This window comes from Condylostylus longicornis, unplaced genomic scaffold (genome assembly GCF_029603195.1).
Source record: "Condylostylus longicornis isolate FDR11 unplaced genomic scaffold, ASM2960319v2 ptg000110l, whole genome shotgun sequence".
Taxonomy (NCBI): domain Eukaryota; kingdom Metazoa; phylum Arthropoda; class Insecta; order Diptera; family Dolichopodidae; genus Condylostylus; species Condylostylus longicornis.
In genome coordinates this window covers 2,584,504-2,606,733 of record NW_026578078.1, presented here as the reverse complement: position 1 = coordinate 2,606,733, position 22,230 = coordinate 2,584,504, and the positions used below count along the sequence as shown (strand labels likewise).

The window sequence follows — 22,230 nt, the reverse complement described above, 5'->3', positions numbered from 1 at the left end:
TCACAATAATCACTTAAGTCATTTTTACTCTTTTTTTTTTATAAATATTTAATATGAACCGAAGAAGATAGTGCATAATATTACTAAGATATTTAAAAATCATTCATTTAGATAATTTAGGCAGTAAGTTCTTTTTGGTTAATGAGGAACATATAAGTATAGATAACATTTTTTCTAACATATCTCACAAACAGAAAATACAACTCTTTAATAAAATATTTAAAACTTATAATTATTTTACTTTATTATTTTTGGCACAAATACAATATTACAGAAGAAATTGCATAAAATACCTCTTCCCTAATATCAAATATATATACTATGCATATGCATGCATACATATATATAGGTATATATTGTACATAAATTTTATTTATAATACTCGTACATGATTGTATATATACATTATCCACACATATTATCTAAAATCTAAATGAATACATGAATTTATATACATGAGTATGTATGTATGTATGAAAAACTCCAATTAAATTAAATATACAAGTATGTACACAATATACATAAGTTATTAATTTTTTTGGCTGTGCTCATTTTAATAACAGTCACTTTGTGTAAATTACTTCATTTACAAAAATTTTTAAAGAAAAATAAGAATAAAAAAATCAAATTATGAAAAATAAAACCTAAATCTGAATAAACAGTTTTAAAATGTTTTATTCTTGAATACACAAACAAAGTTACATACATATATCAGCATAAATGTATATGTTACACTTGTAATATATGCAATTTATGTATGTAATGTTATATATTATAAAAATGTATGTACATAATATAATATTTGCGATAGTAATAAAATAGTGTACAGCAGCGCCAAGCCATGTCAATCGTCTAAAAAAATTCATCAACATTTTGTTATATAGAAATGAAAAAATTCTAAATAAAAACGGTCTCACGTGGTGATGTGAAATGAATTTCTAATTAGGTAACCAATAATGTACTCAAGTAATAAACGCAAGTGCCTTAAACTTTTTGCCAACTAAAAAAAAAAAAAATTATTTTTTTTTTTCATTTCAATTTTGTTAAATTTTCTTTTCCATTTACTCGCTCTGCTTTTTTTTTTTTTTGTTTAACTTCTATTCTGTTTTTTAAATTTATGGTAAATTCCGAAATGATTTTTCTTCTTCCCCTTTTTTTATCGAATAAATTATTTAGTCTACGTCTAAAGTTAATAGAGGTGTACAAAATAAAATAAACGGTGCGAAAAAAAAAGTTAAAACAAGTGATCTATCGGAAATATTGTTTATTTGTAATTTAACAGAACAACGAAGTACAAATTACCGTTACCATTGTTCGAAAATTTTTTAATTTTTTTAATTAACAAAAATTTTATTTTAAATTATTTAAAGGATTGCAAAAATTTCAAATAAAAATTATTAATTTAAATAATACTGATAGCTGAAATAAGGATTTCTTTTTCCATTTTGGACAAATTAATGGTAAGCATAAGGAATTTCTTTTGATATTAAAACTTGAAAGTGAAATGTATTGAGATCGTTATAATTAGGCCTGCATGTTACGAGTATATGCACAGGTTTTGATATTGTGAATATAAAAACAAAACGACGCATAACTTAATTTTTATTACGTGTTTAAATTTTTCTATAATGGGTGCCGTTTGTAAAATCTTGAATAATTAGCCTAATTTACTATTGTCATATCTTATACAAGTTAGCTTTTAAAATATTATTTGATTGTAAAATTTCCAAAAATAATAAAAAATCAAAGAAAAGTTTTTGCATTATTGTATAATGTATAATATTTTTATATAATTATATAAATTAAAATTTTATGTAATTATATATAATAAATGTTATATAAAATTTAATTGATTTTAGTGAATAAAAAAGCATAAAAATATAATGAATTAATTTTTTTGAAATATGAAATTTAATAAAATTTTAGATAATTTTTAGATTTAATGTTTCATTACTACCAAAACATTTGTTCATTGTTTTGATATTTTTAAGTAATAAAAACGAGAATGTTGATATCCTGCTAAAATACGTAATATGTATTATGTATGTAGGCAAATTAAGTAAAGTGTAACAAGTTGGTAAATTATCAAAAAAACATTTTGTATAGAATCATAAAAAATAACATTAATATTATATAAGTATTTATGTGCATATAATGTGTACATATATAAAGTTTTAATGACATTTGAAAATAACACTTGTTTTTCGTTTTTATCTTTACAGAAAATGATGTCAAATTTTAAAATTATAATTATAATATTTTCTGTACTATTACCAAATGCTTTAAGTGACACAAAGCCAATAACGTCAGATCTTTTGAATCGTGTAGAACGTCAATTAGAATTTATAAATCAATATGAAACTGTTGGTAATTCACTTAATAATAAAAATAATGATTACTTTGCTTATCAGGACTTATCAACGAATATAGTTCCTCAGCAACAATTTGGGAACAATTACGACTTTCAAATACCATTTAATTTCGCTAACCCTAAAACGTCAATATTACATACAGATCAGGATAACTCAAATATATTTTTACCATCATATTCTACATCAACAAAACTAGCAGCATCAAATACAATCGACTCACCAATATATTATGTCAAATTACCACCAGCTCCATATAAATTTTTGCAAGGGTATGGTTATATATCTCAATCTCCGCTTAATATATTACCATTTCAACTACCGCCCATGACAAATCCAAATTATCAACAATTATTGGAACCCTTAAGGAATACATATATTAATTTACCTCTAGAATTTCTTTCTAATGGAAAACCAACAAATGTTTTACACATTAATAATAATGAAGAATCTTATAACCAACAACAATTAAAAAGTTTCAATTTACCAACAATAGCATATCATCAGACTCCTTATAATAGCTTTGCTATACCAAATCAAGTTGAAATGTTAATGAATTCCTTTCCAAAATCTTTATCATCGTCTCCGAAACCGAATTCCTTGTTAAAAAAATATAAAAATACACTTAATTTTAATGGAAAACCAGAACATATCCGAATTCATTCAGGAGATGTGGCAGAAAATTACGAAGAGATGTCATAAACTGATTTTATTATGCAATTGTTTTTCTTATTAAAATTATTTTTATCGCCTACTTTCTACTGATATTTTTAAGACTGTTTAATTTATTTTTATATTATTTTACTCAAAACTGTATATCTAGAAAATACAAATTTAATATATTTTCATAAAAATTGTTATTAATTTAGTAAATTTTTTGAATGAAAGTACTTATTAGTTTCAATCTGTCCATCCGTCCGTCCGTGGACATGTTTACAAAACTTCGACACCCTTGAAAATAGAAAGCTGAAATTTAATATGTACATAGATCTTTACTAGAAACTTATTTCCGTAGAAGAAAAATTTTACTTATCTCCTTAAAAATTTTACTTACTTTTTGACGACTTATATTTCCGAAACCGCAAGCTTCAAATTTTTCAAATTTCTATAAACGCAAGAAGCTAACGGTAAAATCCATGACATTAAAAAATATAAATATTTTTCTTAGCTTACGCAAATCGAGCATTTTTTTATTTATTTTTTTCTTTATTTCAAAAATTGCTTAAATCGTTCATCCTAAATATATGCAATCCTAGAAATAGTTTCGTTTATAAGTGAAAATAGTTTTAATAGTGTGGTACGTCTACATAATAGACTACATTTAAAAGCAGTATTTTCACTTATTGAAAGGAAAAATGCTACAATACAAACCATTGGTTTGATCCGACTTTTTTTTATTACTTGTGCACATACCAATTAAGTACGATATATCAGTCGAATAGGCTTATATGCACACCTTTCTGGCAGAATTTTTATGCTTGCATTGTTATTATGAAGCTTTCCCTTAGGAGTAGGAACTCTATTAGAAAAATTTCAAGTGAGTAAAAACTGTAATGCATCATATAAAAAATTTTTTTAATCCGTCTTGCAAGTATGCGTTTTCGAATTATGTACATATTCTATTTAAAAAGTAACTTCACGCCCTGTTAGCAGAAACCTAAATTCATAGTTGCAGAAACCTAAATGTTAAGCACTACTGTATTCTTTTTTTAATTCCTTTTTAAGTTAGAAGCACCTTCAGCACTTTGACATAGTTTATAGCCCCTTTTTTTGAAAACTATATTATATTAAACCAAATTAGACTCAATAATATTATGTTAAAAAAATGTGAATGTAAGCTACAATATTTACTATTGTATCAATATTGTATTATTATAATTCAGTGGTGTTGCCTTACAAAAGTTTTCTTTCTAAACCTCAATCAATATTTTTATTATTTACTTAAAACCATTTCCATTTTTCAATTTTTGAAATCAATTTTATTGACATTCACGCTAAGAATAGTGAATAGCGTCTCTGCCTATATTCGACGAGCTTCAAGTTATCAAAAATTCCCACTTTCAGGAATTTTAGCAAAAGGATATTGAATAAAAGGATATTGATAACTTTGTACTAAATAAAGTGATTAGTGTGATATTTATGTTTGTACAATAAATGAAATAGTGTTACTGATAAAGTGGACTCAGTCCATGTGCGGATACTCGGACAATAATATTTATACACAATATTATGTACATATACATTTAAATGAACATTAAAACGAATTTATCTTTACAGTATTTTTTAAATCATATAGTAAATAAGTATATATGCGCTTAAAATACGTAGGGATATACATATGTTCATACATACAAAGATATGTGTATAAAAAAGTTATTTTTCTTTCAGTATATATAGATGAGGTTTGAAATAAGATGTACATACATATAACTTTAAATATGTGAATGAATGTAAGTATGTAAATTTGCTGACCCGAATTGACACCTTTTTCACTGTTGTAAAAATAACACATTTGTAAAATAAGAACAAACTATGGTAACTGTGCCATAATTTATTTCATCTAAACAAAATTGTTTATTTGCATTTTACTGCAAAGAAAACGATATGCAGTTAATATCATCTTTAACCAAAAACGAAATCGGTTTTTGTTTAATGTTTTGTCAATAAATCCAAAAATTAAAACTATTGTTTTTTATTATAAATCATTTTCTAAATCAAATAATATTAAATAAAGCAAAAACTTAAAATTATGGATACTAGTTCTCAAACTAAAGAAACGGTTAGGGAAGAAAGAGAAGAGAATATTCCTGACGACAGTGCTTTTGAATATAGAAAAGTTACCGTAAAGTTTCAAATATCTGATACTGAAATGGTAGCACAAGTTTATCCAAATTGTCTTACAATTGCTGAAATAAAACAAGATATTGGAAAAAAATTTGAAGTTGATCCAAAATTTTTAATTTTAAGGCAGTTTGAAGGTGAATATGACGACGATTATCGTTTATATGAAACATGTAGCAATGAGTTCGGTATCGTTGAGTTTTGTTTGGAGATTTCCGATAAAGCAATTACTGAACACGGAAAAATCCCTGAACTAAATTTACATGTATATTATAGGTAAGATCAAGATAATTAATATGTGCTGGTTCAAATTTTGTATACGTACTTTAAAATAAAACTGTTTTTGTGATAAATTGCAGCAAATTTCGCCTGGCCGATTTTATTACCGTCCATATACCAGAAGATGAAACCACAAATACTAAAAGTAAAGATATTCTAGTTGAAATTCATAACGAATCAATTTTAAAACCTTTTTTGGGAGGTTATAAGGATAAGGTAACAGGTAATCTTAATATCGCTTGTGGCAAATAAGACAAGTAGTGTACCTATATGCATATACACACATTCATAAATTTATGAATGTATAATTCTATTATGTAGATATGTGTGTATATACGTATCTAAATGTATTATGTATTTTTTTACTATGTTTCAATAATCTCTTATTCGTAAACAAGTTTGTTTATTATATAATAAGTGAACATATTTAATCGCATTTGTTAATTCTTATTTTGATACTATTTGGAAATTTGCTTTGGAACCTACAAAAATGTCGTTTATTTGTTTAAAAAAAAAACGTTACAGGAATCGATTACTTCGACGCTTTTACGCAAACTGGACCACCAGTGGAAAAAATTAAAACTTCTGGAATTTACAGCAGAGATACACAAACAGTACTTGAACATACAAAATCCATTGTATGAACTTCTTTTCTTATTGTTATTATAACTTTCTATTCAATACTAAATAATGTCTTTGTTTAAGGATACAATGATAGATAGCTCCACACAAGCTTTTGGCAATTCAAATAATATAATTAACGTGGAAAGTGCTAACGATGTTATTATTATTCCAAGGAAATATCAACCACATGATGAAAAAAAGAAAAGCGAAAGTAAATTTGCTAATATAGTTTTGATTCAAAGGAATTGGAGGCGCTATTTGTGGCAAAGATTGATAAAAGAAGCCGCTGGGGAGTTTCGGTAAAGTCTGAAAAACAGATGCCTATATACTCACATACATATACTTTTAATATGATTTTGAACCAATAATATTAGTAAGAAGCAAAATATTTCTGTTTATATAGCCGGTTACAAACCGAACAAGCTCGTAGAGAAGAAACAAGAGGCGATACGTATATTGATAGATTTTCAAATGAAGCAGCAACTAAAACATTTTCATCGACAAGAGAAGATTTTGAAATGTTAATGGCACAAGTTGGACGTTGGAAGCAAGCAGAAGTAACACCACGATTTGTTTAAATTTTAAATTTTTTATTTATCAATTTTTTGACAAAATAGACTGCCAGAATAAAGAAAATGTTTGATGGTGGCCCTAGAATTGTCGAATTAAATCTATTATTAGACAAGGAAATCGAACTAATAAATGGAATTGAACACCAAAAACAAATTGCTAAAGAGGCTAATAAAGAAATAAAAGAAAATAAAATGCTCGAGAAATTGTCGAAGCCCATCAAATGGATTGGCTACAAAAGTAATAAAATTGTAACTAATCTACATATCTAGATACATACATATGTACATATTTAAAAAAGAAAAAATTTAAATAAGTTTTACATAAAATAATCTTTTTTTGAATTTTAATCATACGCATATATAAATAAATTATTTAATAGATTTAGTAATTGAAATGGATCTTTTACGTACACAACGTGTAAGATATCTTAACAGTATTTATCAAGAATTGAAGCAAAATACCAAGTGTAAATCAAAAAGAATTGAAACTCTTAATAAGGCGAAAAAAGCCCTAGAAAATGAAGATGTTACAGCTCAAGTTAACGAAGTAATATTTTTTAATAAGCCATCCACTTTTTATAGATTTACATATATTCTACTTTTTATAGATTTTAGATTTATTTGAACGTGAAAAAAATATGCTTCTGGCAACTAAGCATTGTGAACTAGATGTATTGCATAAACGACAACAGTTATTATTCTTAGATATTATTAAGTACTGTAAAGACAGGAAGCCTGATAGTAAGTTAGATGGAAGTTTGTTGCTTGTTAATAATTAATAGTTTTCAAAAGAAAATAAAATAAATTTATTTCACTTATGCTTATGTATTGTCCTTAACAGCTCGCTGTTGATTTTATTACTTGTTATTTAATTAAAATTATAAAATTCCGAATTACGAAAAACTATTTAAGAAACTGCTTACTAATATAGTTTATATATATATGTATGTTTTTTAACTGTTTGTTAGAGCCAGAAACAAGAATGTGCGATACTTGCAAATGTATAAAACCTATAAATGATTTTGCATTAAGAACCAGGCAAACATCGATTGAAACTTGTAACCGTTGTTTTTATTTAATGGTAATATTTTCTTGTTTTAAATTTGTTTTTGCTCAATTCAAATATGAAGTGCCAACTATAAATGTTTTCTGAATTTGGCTTTTCACGTCCTAGAAAAATAGAATATGTAAATATGAAAGTTTAATGAACCTAAAATTCGTATGTACATATGTATGTACATACGAATTTAAGGTTTTTGCTAATTTTTTTTTATAATAAATGCATATATGCATTTATTATAAAAAAAATTTTTTACTAACAATTTTTTCAACTTTTCATTTTGGCTGAAGTCTATCAGAGTAATCTGTTAAACTTTCAAACTAAACCAAAACCAACAACTTAGGCTCGGTTGTTCATAATTCAAATTAGTGAAGATGTTCTACTTGAGGAAAAAATCCAAATTCAGTAGGCATTCAAAATTGGCCTTTCAATTCATGATTAAAATAGAAAATGTAAAAATATAATGAATTTTCAAGTGCTATAATTATGTACACACTTACATTTGTAAATTATCCTATATTTTTTTAAATATTTCATAGAACACGACATCTGTTCTTGATAATTCGGTATTTAAAGCTATACTGAGATCAATTCAAAGAGACGAAAGAAGTCGCAGAACTTTAAGCTCTTATGCTTTCATTCTACAAGGTAAAACAAATAATAATTATAAGACATTCCCAGATTATGATTTATTAATTACAAATATTTTCACTTTGAAAACTTGTTTTTGATCTTTATATACATACATATGTAAATTCATATCTAAAAATTCATAATGAAGAAGAAGATATTAAATACATTATTTGCAAAATTTGGCATGGTCACTCTATTTTAAGTAAATGCAGTGATATAGAAGACTTACGGTAATTTTTTGAATGTAATGTATATTTATAAACACTAGCTAAATAATATATATTTTTAGCCTCCCACGCTGGAATAAAGCTGATGACTGGTCCCCTTGGAATTGTGTTTGTCTTACATCAGCGGAAGCTCGTCACCACAATAAGCTAAACAGGTTAGAAGACACATACGATGAAGGTATTAGAAAAATGATAAAGAATAAGCATTTGCTTGGAAGAACAGCATTTAAGCGTCTACAAGCGGTTGAAACTGATTTTGTAGAATCCGGTGAGTGGTGGAAAGTTGGCCTTAATCAAAAAGCAATATAATCGATTATTTTTTTCTGCTGTCTGATGATCAAAATTTAAAACAAAAATTCAAACATTAAAACAATCAAATTTTATTTTTCATCTTTGTTCGATAATTGTATGTATTATTTTGATTTATTAAAAATTAAATTAAAATTAAAAACAACACTAGTTTTTAAAATAATTGACTAATTTTTTTTATTTACAATTTCTTTAAATTTTCCTTCTAAATACTGTACTCGTTTTAATAGTTTATCGCTATTGTTAAAATCGTGATAAGGAACGGGAAGTACTTTGTAATTAAGTTTTTCTAATAAATCAAATGATAGGTTCATAATACCATTAAGAGATTTATTTGTACCATGACATAAATCATGAAAATCTACGACCATAATTGCAACCCTATAGACAAAATAAAAATATATATTATCCAAAAAGAAACCGAAAGTTTTTCACAATAAATAAACCTACTTAATAGCATCTGGTTTTTTACTGTCAAACGGCAAGGGATTTCTATTAAAATCAAATAAGCATTTTGCATCTAAAAGATAATTTATAAGTATTTTATTGTAATATACTTATGTTATATCTACCTATTAAGAAACCCATTTTGCTATCGACAAGACTCATGGCATTTTTAGAAGTTAAGCTTTTTAGAGCATCAAGCATACCATCAATTAAAATTTGTTTTGATTTGTTATGTGCCATAGGAACACCATTTATTTCGTTATTATCTTGAATTAATGGCCCAGAATAAGACTCAAGCAGCAATTGTGCATAACCATTCACGTTCAAAAGTTTCATTTTTAAATTTGGAGTGAGACCGAACTTTTCCTTCTTAAGCTCATTGATAAAGTCATTACTAATAGGAAAAACGTATCATTATAATAGCACAGTTCATTAAATATTTACCTTAAAACGGATTCAACTAATTTTGCGTCAGCTATCCTTAACAAAACTAGAGTCCAAACATGGTTAAGCCAATCAAATGGTTTAGTCAAATCCTGCCTTGTAACTTGAGCAGCAAAATTTTTAAGTTTTTCAATTTCCGAAGGCTTGTAATTTAAAATTGCTAACGTTAAGAGCAGAGCATTAAAATCTTGAATTCTTGTGACATCGTAGTGTCTAACTACCCAACTTGACAGAGATTCTAACACATCAATATCCCTGTACCTTAAGAGACCTAAGCTTGTGAGAATTGAACCAACAACTGCAGATTTATTGGTATTTTTTGATAGCGTCACTTGAATATCAGAGCAAATTTTTGCGGCAAGCACAGAATCTGGAAAATTTAATGACGCCATAGCGAAGAGAACATCGGCACATTGCTTTAAATCTAATTGTTCTGAACTACTACTTAAGTTATAAGCCAAAGACCTTAACAAAGGCGTGCTCCTTCTTTTGCGTTGAGCTAATGTAGTCATAACTTTCACCATTTGGCTTGGACTTATACTAGCTATAAGTTTTGCAGCTTCATCATCACCAGTAACACCCAGTACCATGTTTAAGTCATCTGTTCTGAAACCAGATGCACGTTTATTTTGATTTACGTTATTGTTACCATTGTTTTTTTGATTTACTGTACGACCCAGAACTCGACAAACTTTTAAAAACCTAGGATCATTTTCAAACTCATTTAGTTTAACTCGGTTAATTGAACTCCATTCTGCTAAAATAGACACTACTTTAAGTGCATGTTTCCTAGAAAGAGATGTCTGCGTTTCAGTTACTCCAAGAAGACCGTTAACTGTTTTTGCATTTATGATTTTTTCTGTCACAGAATCAGTTTTTTCAGAAGTATCATTATTTAAAACCTGTTCTTCTTTTAAAGACGCGAAAGCTGCAGCAACCATAGAACCTAAAATTTTGTATGTACACACATACTTATATGTACACATAAATTGTATTTTAGGCATTACGTATATATCCTACCTCTTGCTTTTCTCTCGTTTCCACCCTCACCCAATTCTGTTGTTGAATTCGCAGGTGCTGTCATGGACGCAGTTCTTCTAACAACGTTTTGTAAGGGGTTTAGTGCTCTTAAAGAAAATCTTAACATACTGAAAAAATTATACAAATTTGTTTACATAACCTAATAACGGTATCAAAAGTTTAATGAAACGAAAAACAATTACCTGTAATCTTTCCAGAAGATAAGTGAAAATATTTGAGAAAGATGTTAATGTTTTCTAAGTTTTAAGCACAGAATATTGTTTTTTAAGATAGTTTAATATTTCATACCTACTTACAAATTATAAGATCAGATTTTGACAACCTCCATAAATTTTGACATTAAATTAATTGTCAAATATTTTAAACAATATTGCCAAACTGATAGCATTTCAGGAAAAACAACAAAGATTGTCAAAATGAAAAATTTTAAACATTACTATTAACAAAAAACTTTGTATCTAAGTCACTGTTTACCTAATACAGCAAAATCTACGATTCCATCTGAGTTTAAAGAAAGTCGCATATGTAAACCTTGCAGCGCTCAGCTAATTTTAATTTGATGCTGAATAATTTTCGTAATAATAGATCTAAGATAACCTGTTTTTAAAAAACATCAGACTACTTCACTGTAGTTCCTTAGAATTATTGAGAAGAATTATAAAAGAAACACATTCAAATATTTTTGTGTCGTATACACGGCTGACAGAAATATAAGATATTTTTGTTATTTTATTCTTTCCAGAATTTCATTAAAATTCAATATAATCTCTACTACTACTACGCATACTGGAGTATGGACACATATTAATATATCTATAAAATTTGAAGGACATTAAATTTTACACATTATATATAAATAAATTCTTTCAATATTAAACTTGAACATTCTTGGCCCGAGAACAAATGTTTCCAATTTTTAGTAATTAATTATATATATGTATATAAATATACATACATACATATGGATGTAAATCAAAATTGTCAAAATTGAAATACAATTAAATACTTATACGAAATATGCAAAAGTTAAGGGAAAGTTTTTTATTCTAGTTCAATTTCTAGAAGTACTACTACAATTAAGAAAAAATAAATCTTAAATTCTTTTTAATTTTTTTATGTATAAATGTCTTGTTACGCCTGTACAAAACAATATGGCTTTTTTTGCAAAGAAGTAAGCTAATGTCGATAATTCAATAATTGATATAATTTCCAAGTTGGTTTATTGTAAAAGCTTAAGCAATTGTTCAAATTCCAAATATTTGTTTTACTTTCTAGGCTGGATGCCCCAATTGCGGATTTTCTTTTTGCACGAAGTGTTTAAAAAAAGAAATTGAAGTACCGAAATTTAATAATAAAAAGCAAAAAGTTTGTTTGAAATGTTTTGAAATATTATCTAAAGTTAAGGAGCAGTCCGATTTTTTAGCAGCTCAGAATATTAAAACAACCTTGGCAGATAACCAAATATTCAATATTACAGAACCGCTTGCTGCACCAATACTAGAGCCCGTACACAACGCTGAAGAAGTTTTCCCTGATATAAAAGATACACCTGAATATGAAATTAAACAAAATTTAGATAGTGAAATCACAAAAAGGTTGGCTGATTTAAAGGCAGATATACCCTCAACATCAATAGATAAAAAAATGGCTGAACGCTTGGCTGATCTAAAAGGGGAGGAATACAAACAATATCATAATAAAGATATTTTGGTGTCCAAAGATACGCGAACGGATCAAGAAAAAATTCATGATTTACTGAAACAATTTGTTGAAGAAAAAAATATCGATGAACAAGTCAATGAAAACAAAATTGATCCAGTTAAAGATATTGAGAGAAGATTAGCATCATTAAGAGGCCAAAACGTTAACTCCATTAGTAACTCTATTCCTAAAGATGAATCAAGAAATGTTAACAAAATTGTTCAAAGATATATGGATGAAGCAAAATTGCCAGATTTTGAATTTAGTGAAGAACAAGAAATGATGGCAGTTTCCAAAAATTCGGATTTAGAAGAGTTACCTTTTTGTGTTATATGCAATGAAGATGCCGTAATTAGATGCTTAGACTGTGATAATGATATTTATTGTAAAAACTGTTTCAAAGAAATTCATAATGATGAAGAGTACCGTTCACACAAAACCAAAAACTATGTTATACCACCAAAATTCAAAGAAAATCATTTTTGATTTTCGGGCAAAATAAAATTTTAATATATACATACATACATACATAAAATATTAATCAGAATATTTATCAGCAGAATTTTGTTATACATTAGGTACATATATGAAAATCAAATAAATATGCATTAAACATAATATGTATGTTTATTAACTTTTTTTATTGAAAAAGCATCTAGTAGGTAGGTATGTAACTAGTCTTCCTCTTTTAATTTCTTAGCTGTTGTGAGTACCTTAATTTTCGCTTCATACGCTTCCTTAAGCTCCTAAAAAATTCATGGGAAAAATTAAAAAATAAAGTATTTATAGTGCATTTATGTAATGAAAAAATTCTTACTTTAAATATTTTGCATTGAATCTCATGTTCAGTTCTTAATTTTTCATAAACATTCTTGGAAATGTTAAGCTTTTTTTCCAAAATTTCGTTTTTATCTTTTTCCGCTTTTGTACGCAAAGTTGCGGTTTCGTATCTTGCATTAAGATGCTCAATTTCTGCACTACGTAAATTTAACATTTCTTTGGTAACATTTAAGACATCTTTAATAGAATCCACTTGAGTTTTAAGCATTTCAATATGTTGCTCTTGCTGTTTACAAATTTTGGTTTTTTCAAAAAGCAGAGTTTTCGCTCTTAATAAAGCATCTTCTTGATCAGCCATAACTTTTGAAGGACTTCCGCCACAAGTTACAGATTGTTTCAAAGTTTGTTCTAGCTGTGCAACTTTGCGTTTTAATTTATCATTTTCTGATAAACTATCCTGTTATATGAAACAAAGAAGAGACACATTTATATAAGTACAACGTATCTGTTTAAAATGTTTAGATAGAAAATTTTTAATAGTTTTTGTTATTACAATTAAATCTTTTTTAAACTGTCCAATTTTTGCTTTGGATTCATCGATTATGGTTTGCTTTTCACTCTCCAATGAAAAAACTAAATCTAAAAGTTCTCGTTCTTTGCTACTAGTTTCCATTGGCTTTGAAAAACTTTGTTCATCAGATGAACATGTACCATTAGCAATCAAATTTTTGTTATCGTCTATAGGAGCCGTTTCTGATTTATTTTCGGATACTTCAGCAATTAACGCTTCCATTTTTCTTTATAAATAAAAAATTCTACTTTGGATATCTTAACCAAATAAATTTTTCCTTTCAGAAAATGATGTAAACTATTTTTAGAATAATTATTTTTAGTTTGTTCTAAGATCGTAATTTTTATGACACGCAGCTGATTATTCTTTTAACGAATTGTTAATACATATTTTTCGAAGCAATTTTTTGATAAAGAAGCATCGTTAGACTGTGAATGATATGTGGGCCTTTAATACTAAAACAATAAATGAACTCTTTTAAAAAGTTTGAAAGAGTAAAATATATTTCATATTTTAATAAATGAAACATATTTTTTAAAATGATTCTCAAAAAATTAAAAACTTAATTTTTGTTTATTAATTTTATTTGTGTAAGTATCAAGGAAGTATTAAATAGAACTTATGAACAAAATTATGTGTATAAGAATCGCGTTATGAAAAGATAGATTTTTGAAATATTTATGACCAATATTTGAAAATTTGGAAAAAATCAACCATCCAATTCTCCTGCAGCACAAGCATCAGCATAACTTTTCCCAGATTTATCTTCTGGATTTAATTTTATCATATCATCGATTCTCAAAATTGTGATAGCGGCTTCCGTCGCAAATTTCAGTGACTTTATTTTTGATATAGCCGGTTCTAATACACCTGCAGCTTTATTGTCTCTCACTTTTCCTTCATACAAATCCAGGCCAATCCATTTTAAATGCACATGTTCAGCCTAAAATACAAAAACAGTTTTTTTACTAATGCATAATGTATTAAACATAAGCTTGACCTTTGTTTGGCTTGAATTATGATAGGCACGTAGTTTTGCTACTAAATCAGTCGCATCTTTTGCGGCATTAACTGCCAAAGTTTTTGGAATTATAAGAAGAGATTTTGCAAACTCAGCAATAGCTAATTGTTCTCTGGAGCTCTGTGGTAAAGTTATATACAATAAAAAATAAATTATAATACTAGAATGAATTACCAATGAAGTTGCAAAATTTTCTAAATAAATTGAAAGAGCAGCTTCGACGCAACCTCCACCTGCAACCACTTTTTTACTTTCCAAAACTCTTTTGACAACACATAAAGCATCATGAATTGAGCGTTCCATTTCGTCGCAATAAAAATCATTTGGACCCCTCAAAATTATCGAAGCAGCTGATCTCGCTTTCGTTCCCTTGATAAGTATCAATTCATCATCGCAAATCATTTCTTGAGAAACTTCAGCAGCTTCCCCTACCATAGAGGAATCAAAAGTTTCCTCCCCTTCCAAATTTGTTAATGACGTTAAGTAAGCAGCACCAGTTGCCTTAGCAATAATTTTAAGATCTGATTTTTTAACTCGACGTACTGCCATTGCACCAGCTTCGACAAAGTACTTTAAACATAAATCATCGATTCCACCAGTGCATAAAACTACATTAACACCGGTACTTAATATTTTGTGAATTTTTTCCTTAGTAATGTCTAATTCACGTGCTCTGATTCCTTCAAGTTTTTCTGGGTCGTTGATTAATACTTGAACTCCCATTTTCATTTTGGTTTTCATAAGACTAAAATCCAAACACGCAATTTTAGCATTCATAATTTTCTTAGGCATTTGTTGTGATGCAATCGTACAATTTAATGCATAACCAGGAATTAATAAACTTTCTCTAGCAGATTTTCCATGTGCTTTTAATACATTTATTGCTTTAACGGAATAGCTTATGTTTCCTCTAACATCTGTTATCTAAAATAAAGTTTTATGGTAAACATTAAACCACAATGATCAAATAAGAAAAATCTACCTATACCTTTACTAATTTAATAGCATCAACCACCATTGCTGCAAAAGTATCAGCGTCAGCTCCTATAATTTTCGAGCTCATTGACGTTTTAGCAATGTTAATCAAGCAATCATTATCAAGCTCATAAACTGGCGCTGTTAACTGCTCCGATATATATTTACAAGCCTCTTTACAGGCGAGACGATATCCTGCTATAATTGAAGTTGGATGTATTTTTTGTTTGACCAATTCATCTGCATTCTAATGTGACCCAATTTGATAATTATTACAATAAACGAATTTAATAAAACACACTAATTACCTTTAACAGCTCTGCTGCTAATATGACGACTGATGTTGTACCATCACCAACTTCATCATCCTGTAATTGGGCTAACTCCACCAAAACTCTGTATTTAAATAATAATTTAGTATGCATAATATAGAGTATGATAAATATCTACTCACTTGGCAGCGGGATGCTCAACTTCTAAAAGTTTCAAAATTGTAGCCCCATCATTTGTTACAGTAACATCACCAATATCGTCAACCAACATTTTATCTAGCCCTACAGGTCCCAATGAGCTCTTTACTATATTTGCTATCGAACAAGCTGCCATAACTACGTATAAAGTAATAAATATTAATTATAAATCACTACATTAAAACAGATGCTATTGACTAGTAATATGGATGATTCAGATGAACATAACCTATTAAAATACTACAATATTTTATAACCTAATCACATGGATGATTTTTCAATATACATTTAAGATTTTTTATATATTGTAAGTACATATTTTTAAATTATCAAGCAGAAACATTTAAGGAATCCCTTGTTTAAAGAATCAAATATTGAAAATATAATTGAAATATAATTCAAACATTACCATTTTGTGTACGAACCGGAGCGCCAGATTGTCTTGTTCCAGCCACAGTTAAAGGAGTTGCTACTGTCGACATTTTTAGTACTCTTTCAAAAATCCTTTTTTATTGTTTAAAAATGAATATTCAGTAAAATTTTCTTATTAATGACGAATTTATTTTTGAAATTAAATTATAAACACTACAGTATTAAATCTATAGAACTGTATGAAAAATTTAATGAGTACTGAAGTAGAATATTGACAATTTAAAAACTTAAATTCGACAGTGATGCCGTTTTAGCAACTTTGTGTATATTATATAGAGGAATGTTCAAAATTTTAGCTACAATAATTTAAAGTAAGCTTAAAAAAATTTAGCGATTTTCCTTTTTAATGAATAATTTTTTATTGCTTTTCATTTTAAAGGCTCAGTTAGTGTTTACATGTACGACAAAATCTACGACTTAATTTGAATCTGATAAAGCCTTATATGTAAACCCTTTTGACATCAGAATTTGTCTGTCAGCAAATAATTGAAAATACTCTAGTGCTATCAGACTTACTATAGGATATATCAAAATATAATAATAATGATATATTAAAAAACCAAAAAAACTAAAAAAAGTAACACAAAATTATATTTAATTAAAGAAAAAACAAAAACACTATTTTGAACAAAATTTATAAAATGATTAATTATGTAATAATATGAAAAAGGCATAATTATGAAAAAAACAAATCAGTAATAACAAATTAAAATAAGACCTTATTGTATGTACATCAAAAGTTATTTTACAATTCATCCCATATAAGAAGACACAAATAAACAAAATTAAAAGAAAAAGCATTAAAAAAGTCTGCTACTATATTGTCAAAAGTTCAAGAATACCTTTATATTAATCCTTTTCTTTATTTATGTTATGTTATAGTCAAAAATATATTGTTTCTTTTTTGCTTTATTATTATTTTATATACTTCCTAAGAAAAGTCACAAGATATGGCTATATTTAAAAATTCTTCTATACATAGCGACAAAGTCGCTAAAACGGCATCACTATTAAAAATAACAAAAACAAACAACAGCCAAGTTTGTCTTTCCTTTTCTTATTACTCGATTTACTTTTTTTCCGCAAAATTTTAGGTGACATATGTATACGACAAAATCAAAAACTAAAAATTAATTCGTTTAAAACTTGACATAACAAAAATCGCTTAGTATTTCTGTCAGCCGTGGTTTAAAATAATAAATTTATTCGTTTTGAAATGGAAACATATATTTCAAAGTGTGAGATATGTATTTATTTACAAAAGAGAAATAATAAATTTCGCCATTTCACTTTTAACATATCCAGTATAGCGTTCCCACTTGGATGTAACATTATGCATTTGGATACATTTTTGCTTTAAATTTAGCGTTGATACAAGGATACTCAAATCTGCTAAAATGCCAAAATTGGCTACATTTGAAAATTTTGCTGAATTATCGATACATTTATTTCTCAAAAACTAAATAAAATATTACAAAACTGTTAAAATACTGCTAAATTAAATCACGAAATTGCTTTATCTTCAAAAAAGAAATATATTAATATAATATATTATAAAAATATTATATATATATATAATATTAATATTATATAATATTAATATTATATTAATATTTTTATATAATATATAATTTTATATATTATATAAAAATATTAATATACTCATATATATTAATATATGAGTATTGCCTCTTCCTGTGTTCAAATCTAGAACATTTAGATAAGAACGTACCAGAAATATTACACCAAAATAGTGTAACAGAAAATGCATTGGCTGTACATATTTTTTTTTAATTTGTCCATTTTAATATCGAATCGTCTTTGTAATAAATTATTATTGAACAAAATAAAACGACTTAGTGTAATAATTCCGCTTTAAGAGGCTGGATACATTTTGAATACATTTTTTTCAAGAAATTGGATATATTTTATTTTTATTAAGTGGGAACACTCGGTAGTAAATCCGGTAGTAAATCTGGTGAGAATAAAGTAACTTCTATTATTAACCGTCAGACAAAGTCTGATGTCATATATTGCTGACATTATACGACTTTCATCAGACTCAGATTAAATCTTAGATATTATCGTACATTTAAACAATACTCTACATGGCAACGAGCTTATTATTAAACATAGTAAGCATTTAGTTTAAAAGAATTAAAAAGTGTAATGATACAGTCAGTGTATCACTGCGTTTTTATTATAAAACTGTATTTTATGTTGTCAAGACATATGTTTTTATGAACGAACTTTTGAATTACTTTTAATTGATGCGCCTTATTCAAATACATATACAATTTACGTAGATACGCAAAAATATGTACAATGGTCGGCAATATAGTAAAATACAGTATTTTGGGGAAACAAACGTTATTAACTCACGTGTGCTTTGCTTTTTAGTACAAATAGATGTAGTTTATTTTGTTTGAAAAATATTATAAAATAAAAATTTAAATATTTTTCTCTTATATTCAATAAAAATTTTACGAAGCAACAAAAAAAATTTCAGCTAAATTTGAATTTTGTCGACACAAAAGTGCTGTTCATATAACGGGAAATGACAACTTAATTTAAGGGCATATGACTTTTTTTTATTACAATTAAAACGTCAGCTGTTTCGTGTAGTAATTTATCAATCAGATAAATGTCAAAAAATATTTATTTGTGCAGTGCAATATAGATACATATATGCAAGGGATAATTTTACAAAGAATATATATTTTTTTATTTTAAAAGACTTTTTAGAGTTGTAACTGAACATATATTATTATGTTCATTCCTAAAGTTTTAATATTATCCGGTTATGGCAGCCAGTAGTTCTGATGAAAGTAGTAGAGCTCCAGATAATTTCTGTTTATCATCCAATTGTGAAACACAAAATAGTTGTTTGAAATGTTGTTTATGTAAACGATATAATAATAATTTTATTTGTGCGAAGTGTGTTAAAACTGGGAGCTTTTTCCATTCCTCACATCATCTTCCTGAAAAGTGAGTATTCTCTTATTTGGGCTGTATTGCGTATAATGGACGTGATGTAATAATAAAAAGTGTAAATTATCATTTTCTTTGCAACTTACCATTCCAAAATACAAATATGCAATTTAATAGGTGGAAATTAGCTAGTTTGTTTTTGAAACTTCCTTGTGCTTTCCAAATTCAACATAAAAGTTTTCTAGGCACATAAAAGAACTAAGCATATAAAGAACTAGTATAAAAAAGGTACCTGCTTGATTCATTACCATACCAATAAAAATAATTTCCAATTTGCGAAATACAATATTGTTGTGTCTTTAATTGTGTAGCGTCACACACATTCATCTACTATTGTTTCATTTTTTTACGTTGTGTAGAACTTGTTATTTATTTGGTTACAAAATTATATTTTCAATACTTTCAGGTTATCGGAAAAACAGGAAAAATATATCCAACTGCAAAATAGATCAAAAAATCAGAACATTGAATGTGAAAAATTAATTCAAAAATATCGTGATAGAGAGAATTTAAAATTTGAAATAAAGAAAAAACAAGAAAAAATTGCAATTTTAAACCATTTGATAAAAAATACCAAAGAAAAAATAAGCGAAAGAAAAAAATATAGTGATAATTTAGAATCAAATAACAACTATCAACGTAATATCCTGCCAAAATATAAAGATAAAGTAAAAAATTTGGAAGATTATGTCTCTGATCGTTTAACACAAATAGAAAGGCTAAAGGGGCAAAAGAATGATATTCTGGAGGAAGTCAAAATCAAAACACAAGCGGAAATACAAAAATTAGTTTCATATATTTTTCCTATAAGTGAAATAGTTGTAAAAGAGGAGCTGTCGACAACCGATAGCAGCAGTAGCGGTGGCTTAAGTGATAACCACAATACACTAAACTTAGATACAGGGGGATCATTATCTGAAACAAAAATTACTTCAAATCGTGGTAAATGGATTCTTCCAAGCACAGCAGGTAGTGAAATGCAATATCGTATTGTTGCACCCTCACTGCCCGCGAACGGAGATTACTCAGCCTATTTGCACTGGTTGGCAGAGAACAAGGATGAAATAAATAATACAATTTGTTTATTGTCTATGACAACTGCTGCAGCTCATAGAATACTAGGAGCTTTGACATATACAACTCAATTGACAAATATTCTAAGCTTTTATTTAAATGTCAGACTTCCTAACAAATTAGCTTACGCGTAAGAAACATGCCAAATGAAATTAAACCTTCTAACATATATTTTAATTTTAGTGATTTTACTAGAAGACTTAATGAACAACAATTTACACGACGAGTATCGCGCTTGAATACAAATGTGATGTATTTAGCTTATACTCAACGTGTTAAATTAAGTTCAGCAAATGAAAATCACACCCTGGAAAATCTATTAGCTATAATAAGTACGGATAATAATAATTTAGGTCATGTAGGTCCAAATCAAGTTAATGATGCACCATCTATTAATTCAATTGACTCTATATTGATTGGAATGGATACTGGTACTGAATCAGAATCAGAAGGTATATTATATTTAATATTATATTTCATTGCAAATAAGTACTGACAAAAAATTCAATATCATTTGAGATGAAAATTCCTTACGATTAGATTGGGAAGCTGTTTCACCAAGTTTTTCAACGACACAAGAAGTCCCAACTCAACCTATTCACCCCTTACAAAATCCTCAGACAACAAGTATCATGGCAAATGCTGCTAACAGTATAGCTTCAATTTTTCGTGGATGGAGAACGTAAAGTCAATATTTTACCTAATTTTAGTTTTATCTTCTTTATGCACATATTAACATTTTCATTTTGCAAATACAATGTTTTAAGTCATAAATATTTATGCGTAAATCAAAAATTTTAAGCTGGGAAGATTAAAAAAAATTAATCTAGGATTTGCTTCCTTAATATATTTTAACAAAGTTGTTATTATTTTCTTTTGTATTTTTTAACATTAAAAAAAGAAAATATTTTTAAATATCTCTAATAAATAATTAGTTTAATAAATTTTCCTTGTAAATATGTAAATTTAAGAAAAAACAAAGAAATATAATTTATAAATTTAAATTTTAAATGTTTTAATTTTAATTACAGTTTTTTGCATTCTTTACGTATTGCTTTTCCAAATAATACTATTACATTGCTATTAGGGATACTCAAAAAAAGTTAAGGAATTTTGCATTGTTTTATGTTCCCATAGTTCTGATTTTGTCTAAAATGAACCTGTCCCTGGAATGTTACGTTGTATTAATACTAATTTTTTCTGGTCATAAAGTGGATCACTTTGCAAGAGATTATATCTACACTTTTGAGAAATTTGGATCTATTAAAGGATGTTTTGTTGTCATTTCATTTGTGTTTGTTCGTCATTGTTTTTTTTATTTCATTTATCTTTATAATGTTTTCTAAAGATTAATAAAATTAATCAGTTT

The 22,230-nt window shown here is 27.1% G+C and overlaps 6 protein-coding genes across 6 annotated transcripts; 3 read left to right on the top strand and 3 right to left on the bottom strand.

Moving 5' to 3' along the window:
- Positions 1–5,118: 5,118 nt before the first annotated feature.
- Positions 5,119–8,999, top strand: LOC129614487 (IQ and ubiquitin-like domain-containing protein). The gene is made up of 12 exons (XM_055529091.1): positions 5,119–5,486; positions 5,570–5,712; positions 6,015–6,127; positions 6,195–6,412; positions 6,517–6,670; positions 6,731–6,923; positions 7,066–7,232; positions 7,294–7,426; positions 7,654–7,766; positions 8,285–8,393; positions 8,527–8,608; positions 8,668–8,999. Exons 1-12 carry the CDS (start codon positions 5,119–5,121, stop codon positions 8,912–8,914), a joined length of 2,040 nt encoding a protein of 679 aa, XP_055385066.1. The 3' UTR covers positions 8,915–8,999.
- A 2-nt stretch (positions 9,000–9,001) lies between these two features.
- LOC129614509 (FAST kinase domain-containing protein 4) lies at positions 9,002–11,173 on the bottom strand. Its single transcript, XM_055529154.1, has 6 exons — positions 11,029–11,173; positions 10,826–10,953; positions 9,806–10,751; positions 9,487–9,755; positions 9,365–9,434; positions 9,002–9,295 (listed from the first exon to the last, which is right to left on the bottom strand). Exons 2-6 carry the CDS (start codon positions 10,950–10,952, stop codon positions 9,082–9,084), a joined length of 1,626 nt encoding a protein of 541 aa, XP_055385129.1. The 5' UTR covers position 10,953; positions 11,029–11,173; the 3' UTR covers positions 9,002–9,081.
- A 668-nt stretch (positions 11,174–11,841) lies between these two features.
- On the top strand, positions 11,842–13,165 carry LOC129614514 (abscission/NoCut checkpoint regulator). The gene is made up of 2 exons (XM_055529162.1): positions 11,842–12,017; positions 12,122–13,165. The coding sequence occupies exons 1-2, from the start codon at positions 11,970–11,972 to the stop codon at positions 13,031–13,033; spliced, it is 960 nt and encodes a 319-aa protein (XP_055385137.1). The 5' UTR covers positions 11,842–11,969; the 3' UTR covers positions 13,034–13,165.
- LOC129614515 (uncharacterized) lies at positions 13,065–14,194 on the bottom strand. The gene is made up of 3 exons (XM_055529163.1): positions 13,881–14,194; positions 13,365–13,784; positions 13,065–13,293 (listed from the first exon to the last, which is right to left on the bottom strand). Exons 1-3 carry the CDS (start codon positions 14,118–14,120, stop codon positions 13,222–13,224), a joined length of 732 nt encoding a protein of 243 aa, XP_055385138.1. The 5' UTR covers positions 14,121–14,194; the 3' UTR covers positions 13,065–13,221.
- A 254-nt stretch (positions 14,195–14,448) lies between these two features.
- Positions 14,449–17,017, bottom strand: LOC129614504 (T-complex protein 1 subunit alpha). Its single transcript, XM_055529141.1, has 7 exons — positions 16,774–17,017; positions 16,349–16,502; positions 16,203–16,290; positions 15,908–16,141; positions 15,094–15,843; positions 14,899–15,039; positions 14,449–14,841 (listed from the first exon to the last, which is right to left on the bottom strand). Exons 1-7 carry the CDS (start codon positions 16,844–16,846, stop codon positions 14,608–14,610), a joined length of 1,674 nt encoding a protein of 557 aa, XP_055385116.1. The 5' UTR covers positions 16,847–17,017; the 3' UTR covers positions 14,449–14,607.
- A 2,431-nt stretch (positions 17,018–19,448) lies between these two features.
- On the top strand, positions 19,449–21,857 carry LOC129614525 (beclin 1-associated autophagy-related key regulator). The gene is made up of 4 exons (XM_055529175.1): positions 19,449–19,784; positions 20,194–20,991; positions 21,045–21,313; positions 21,381–21,857. The coding sequence occupies exons 1-4, from the start codon at positions 19,600–19,602 to the stop codon at positions 21,545–21,547; spliced, it is 1,419 nt and encodes a 472-aa protein (XP_055385150.1). The 5' UTR covers positions 19,449–19,599; the 3' UTR covers positions 21,548–21,857.
- The last annotated feature ends 373 nt before the right edge of the window (positions 21,858–22,230 follow it).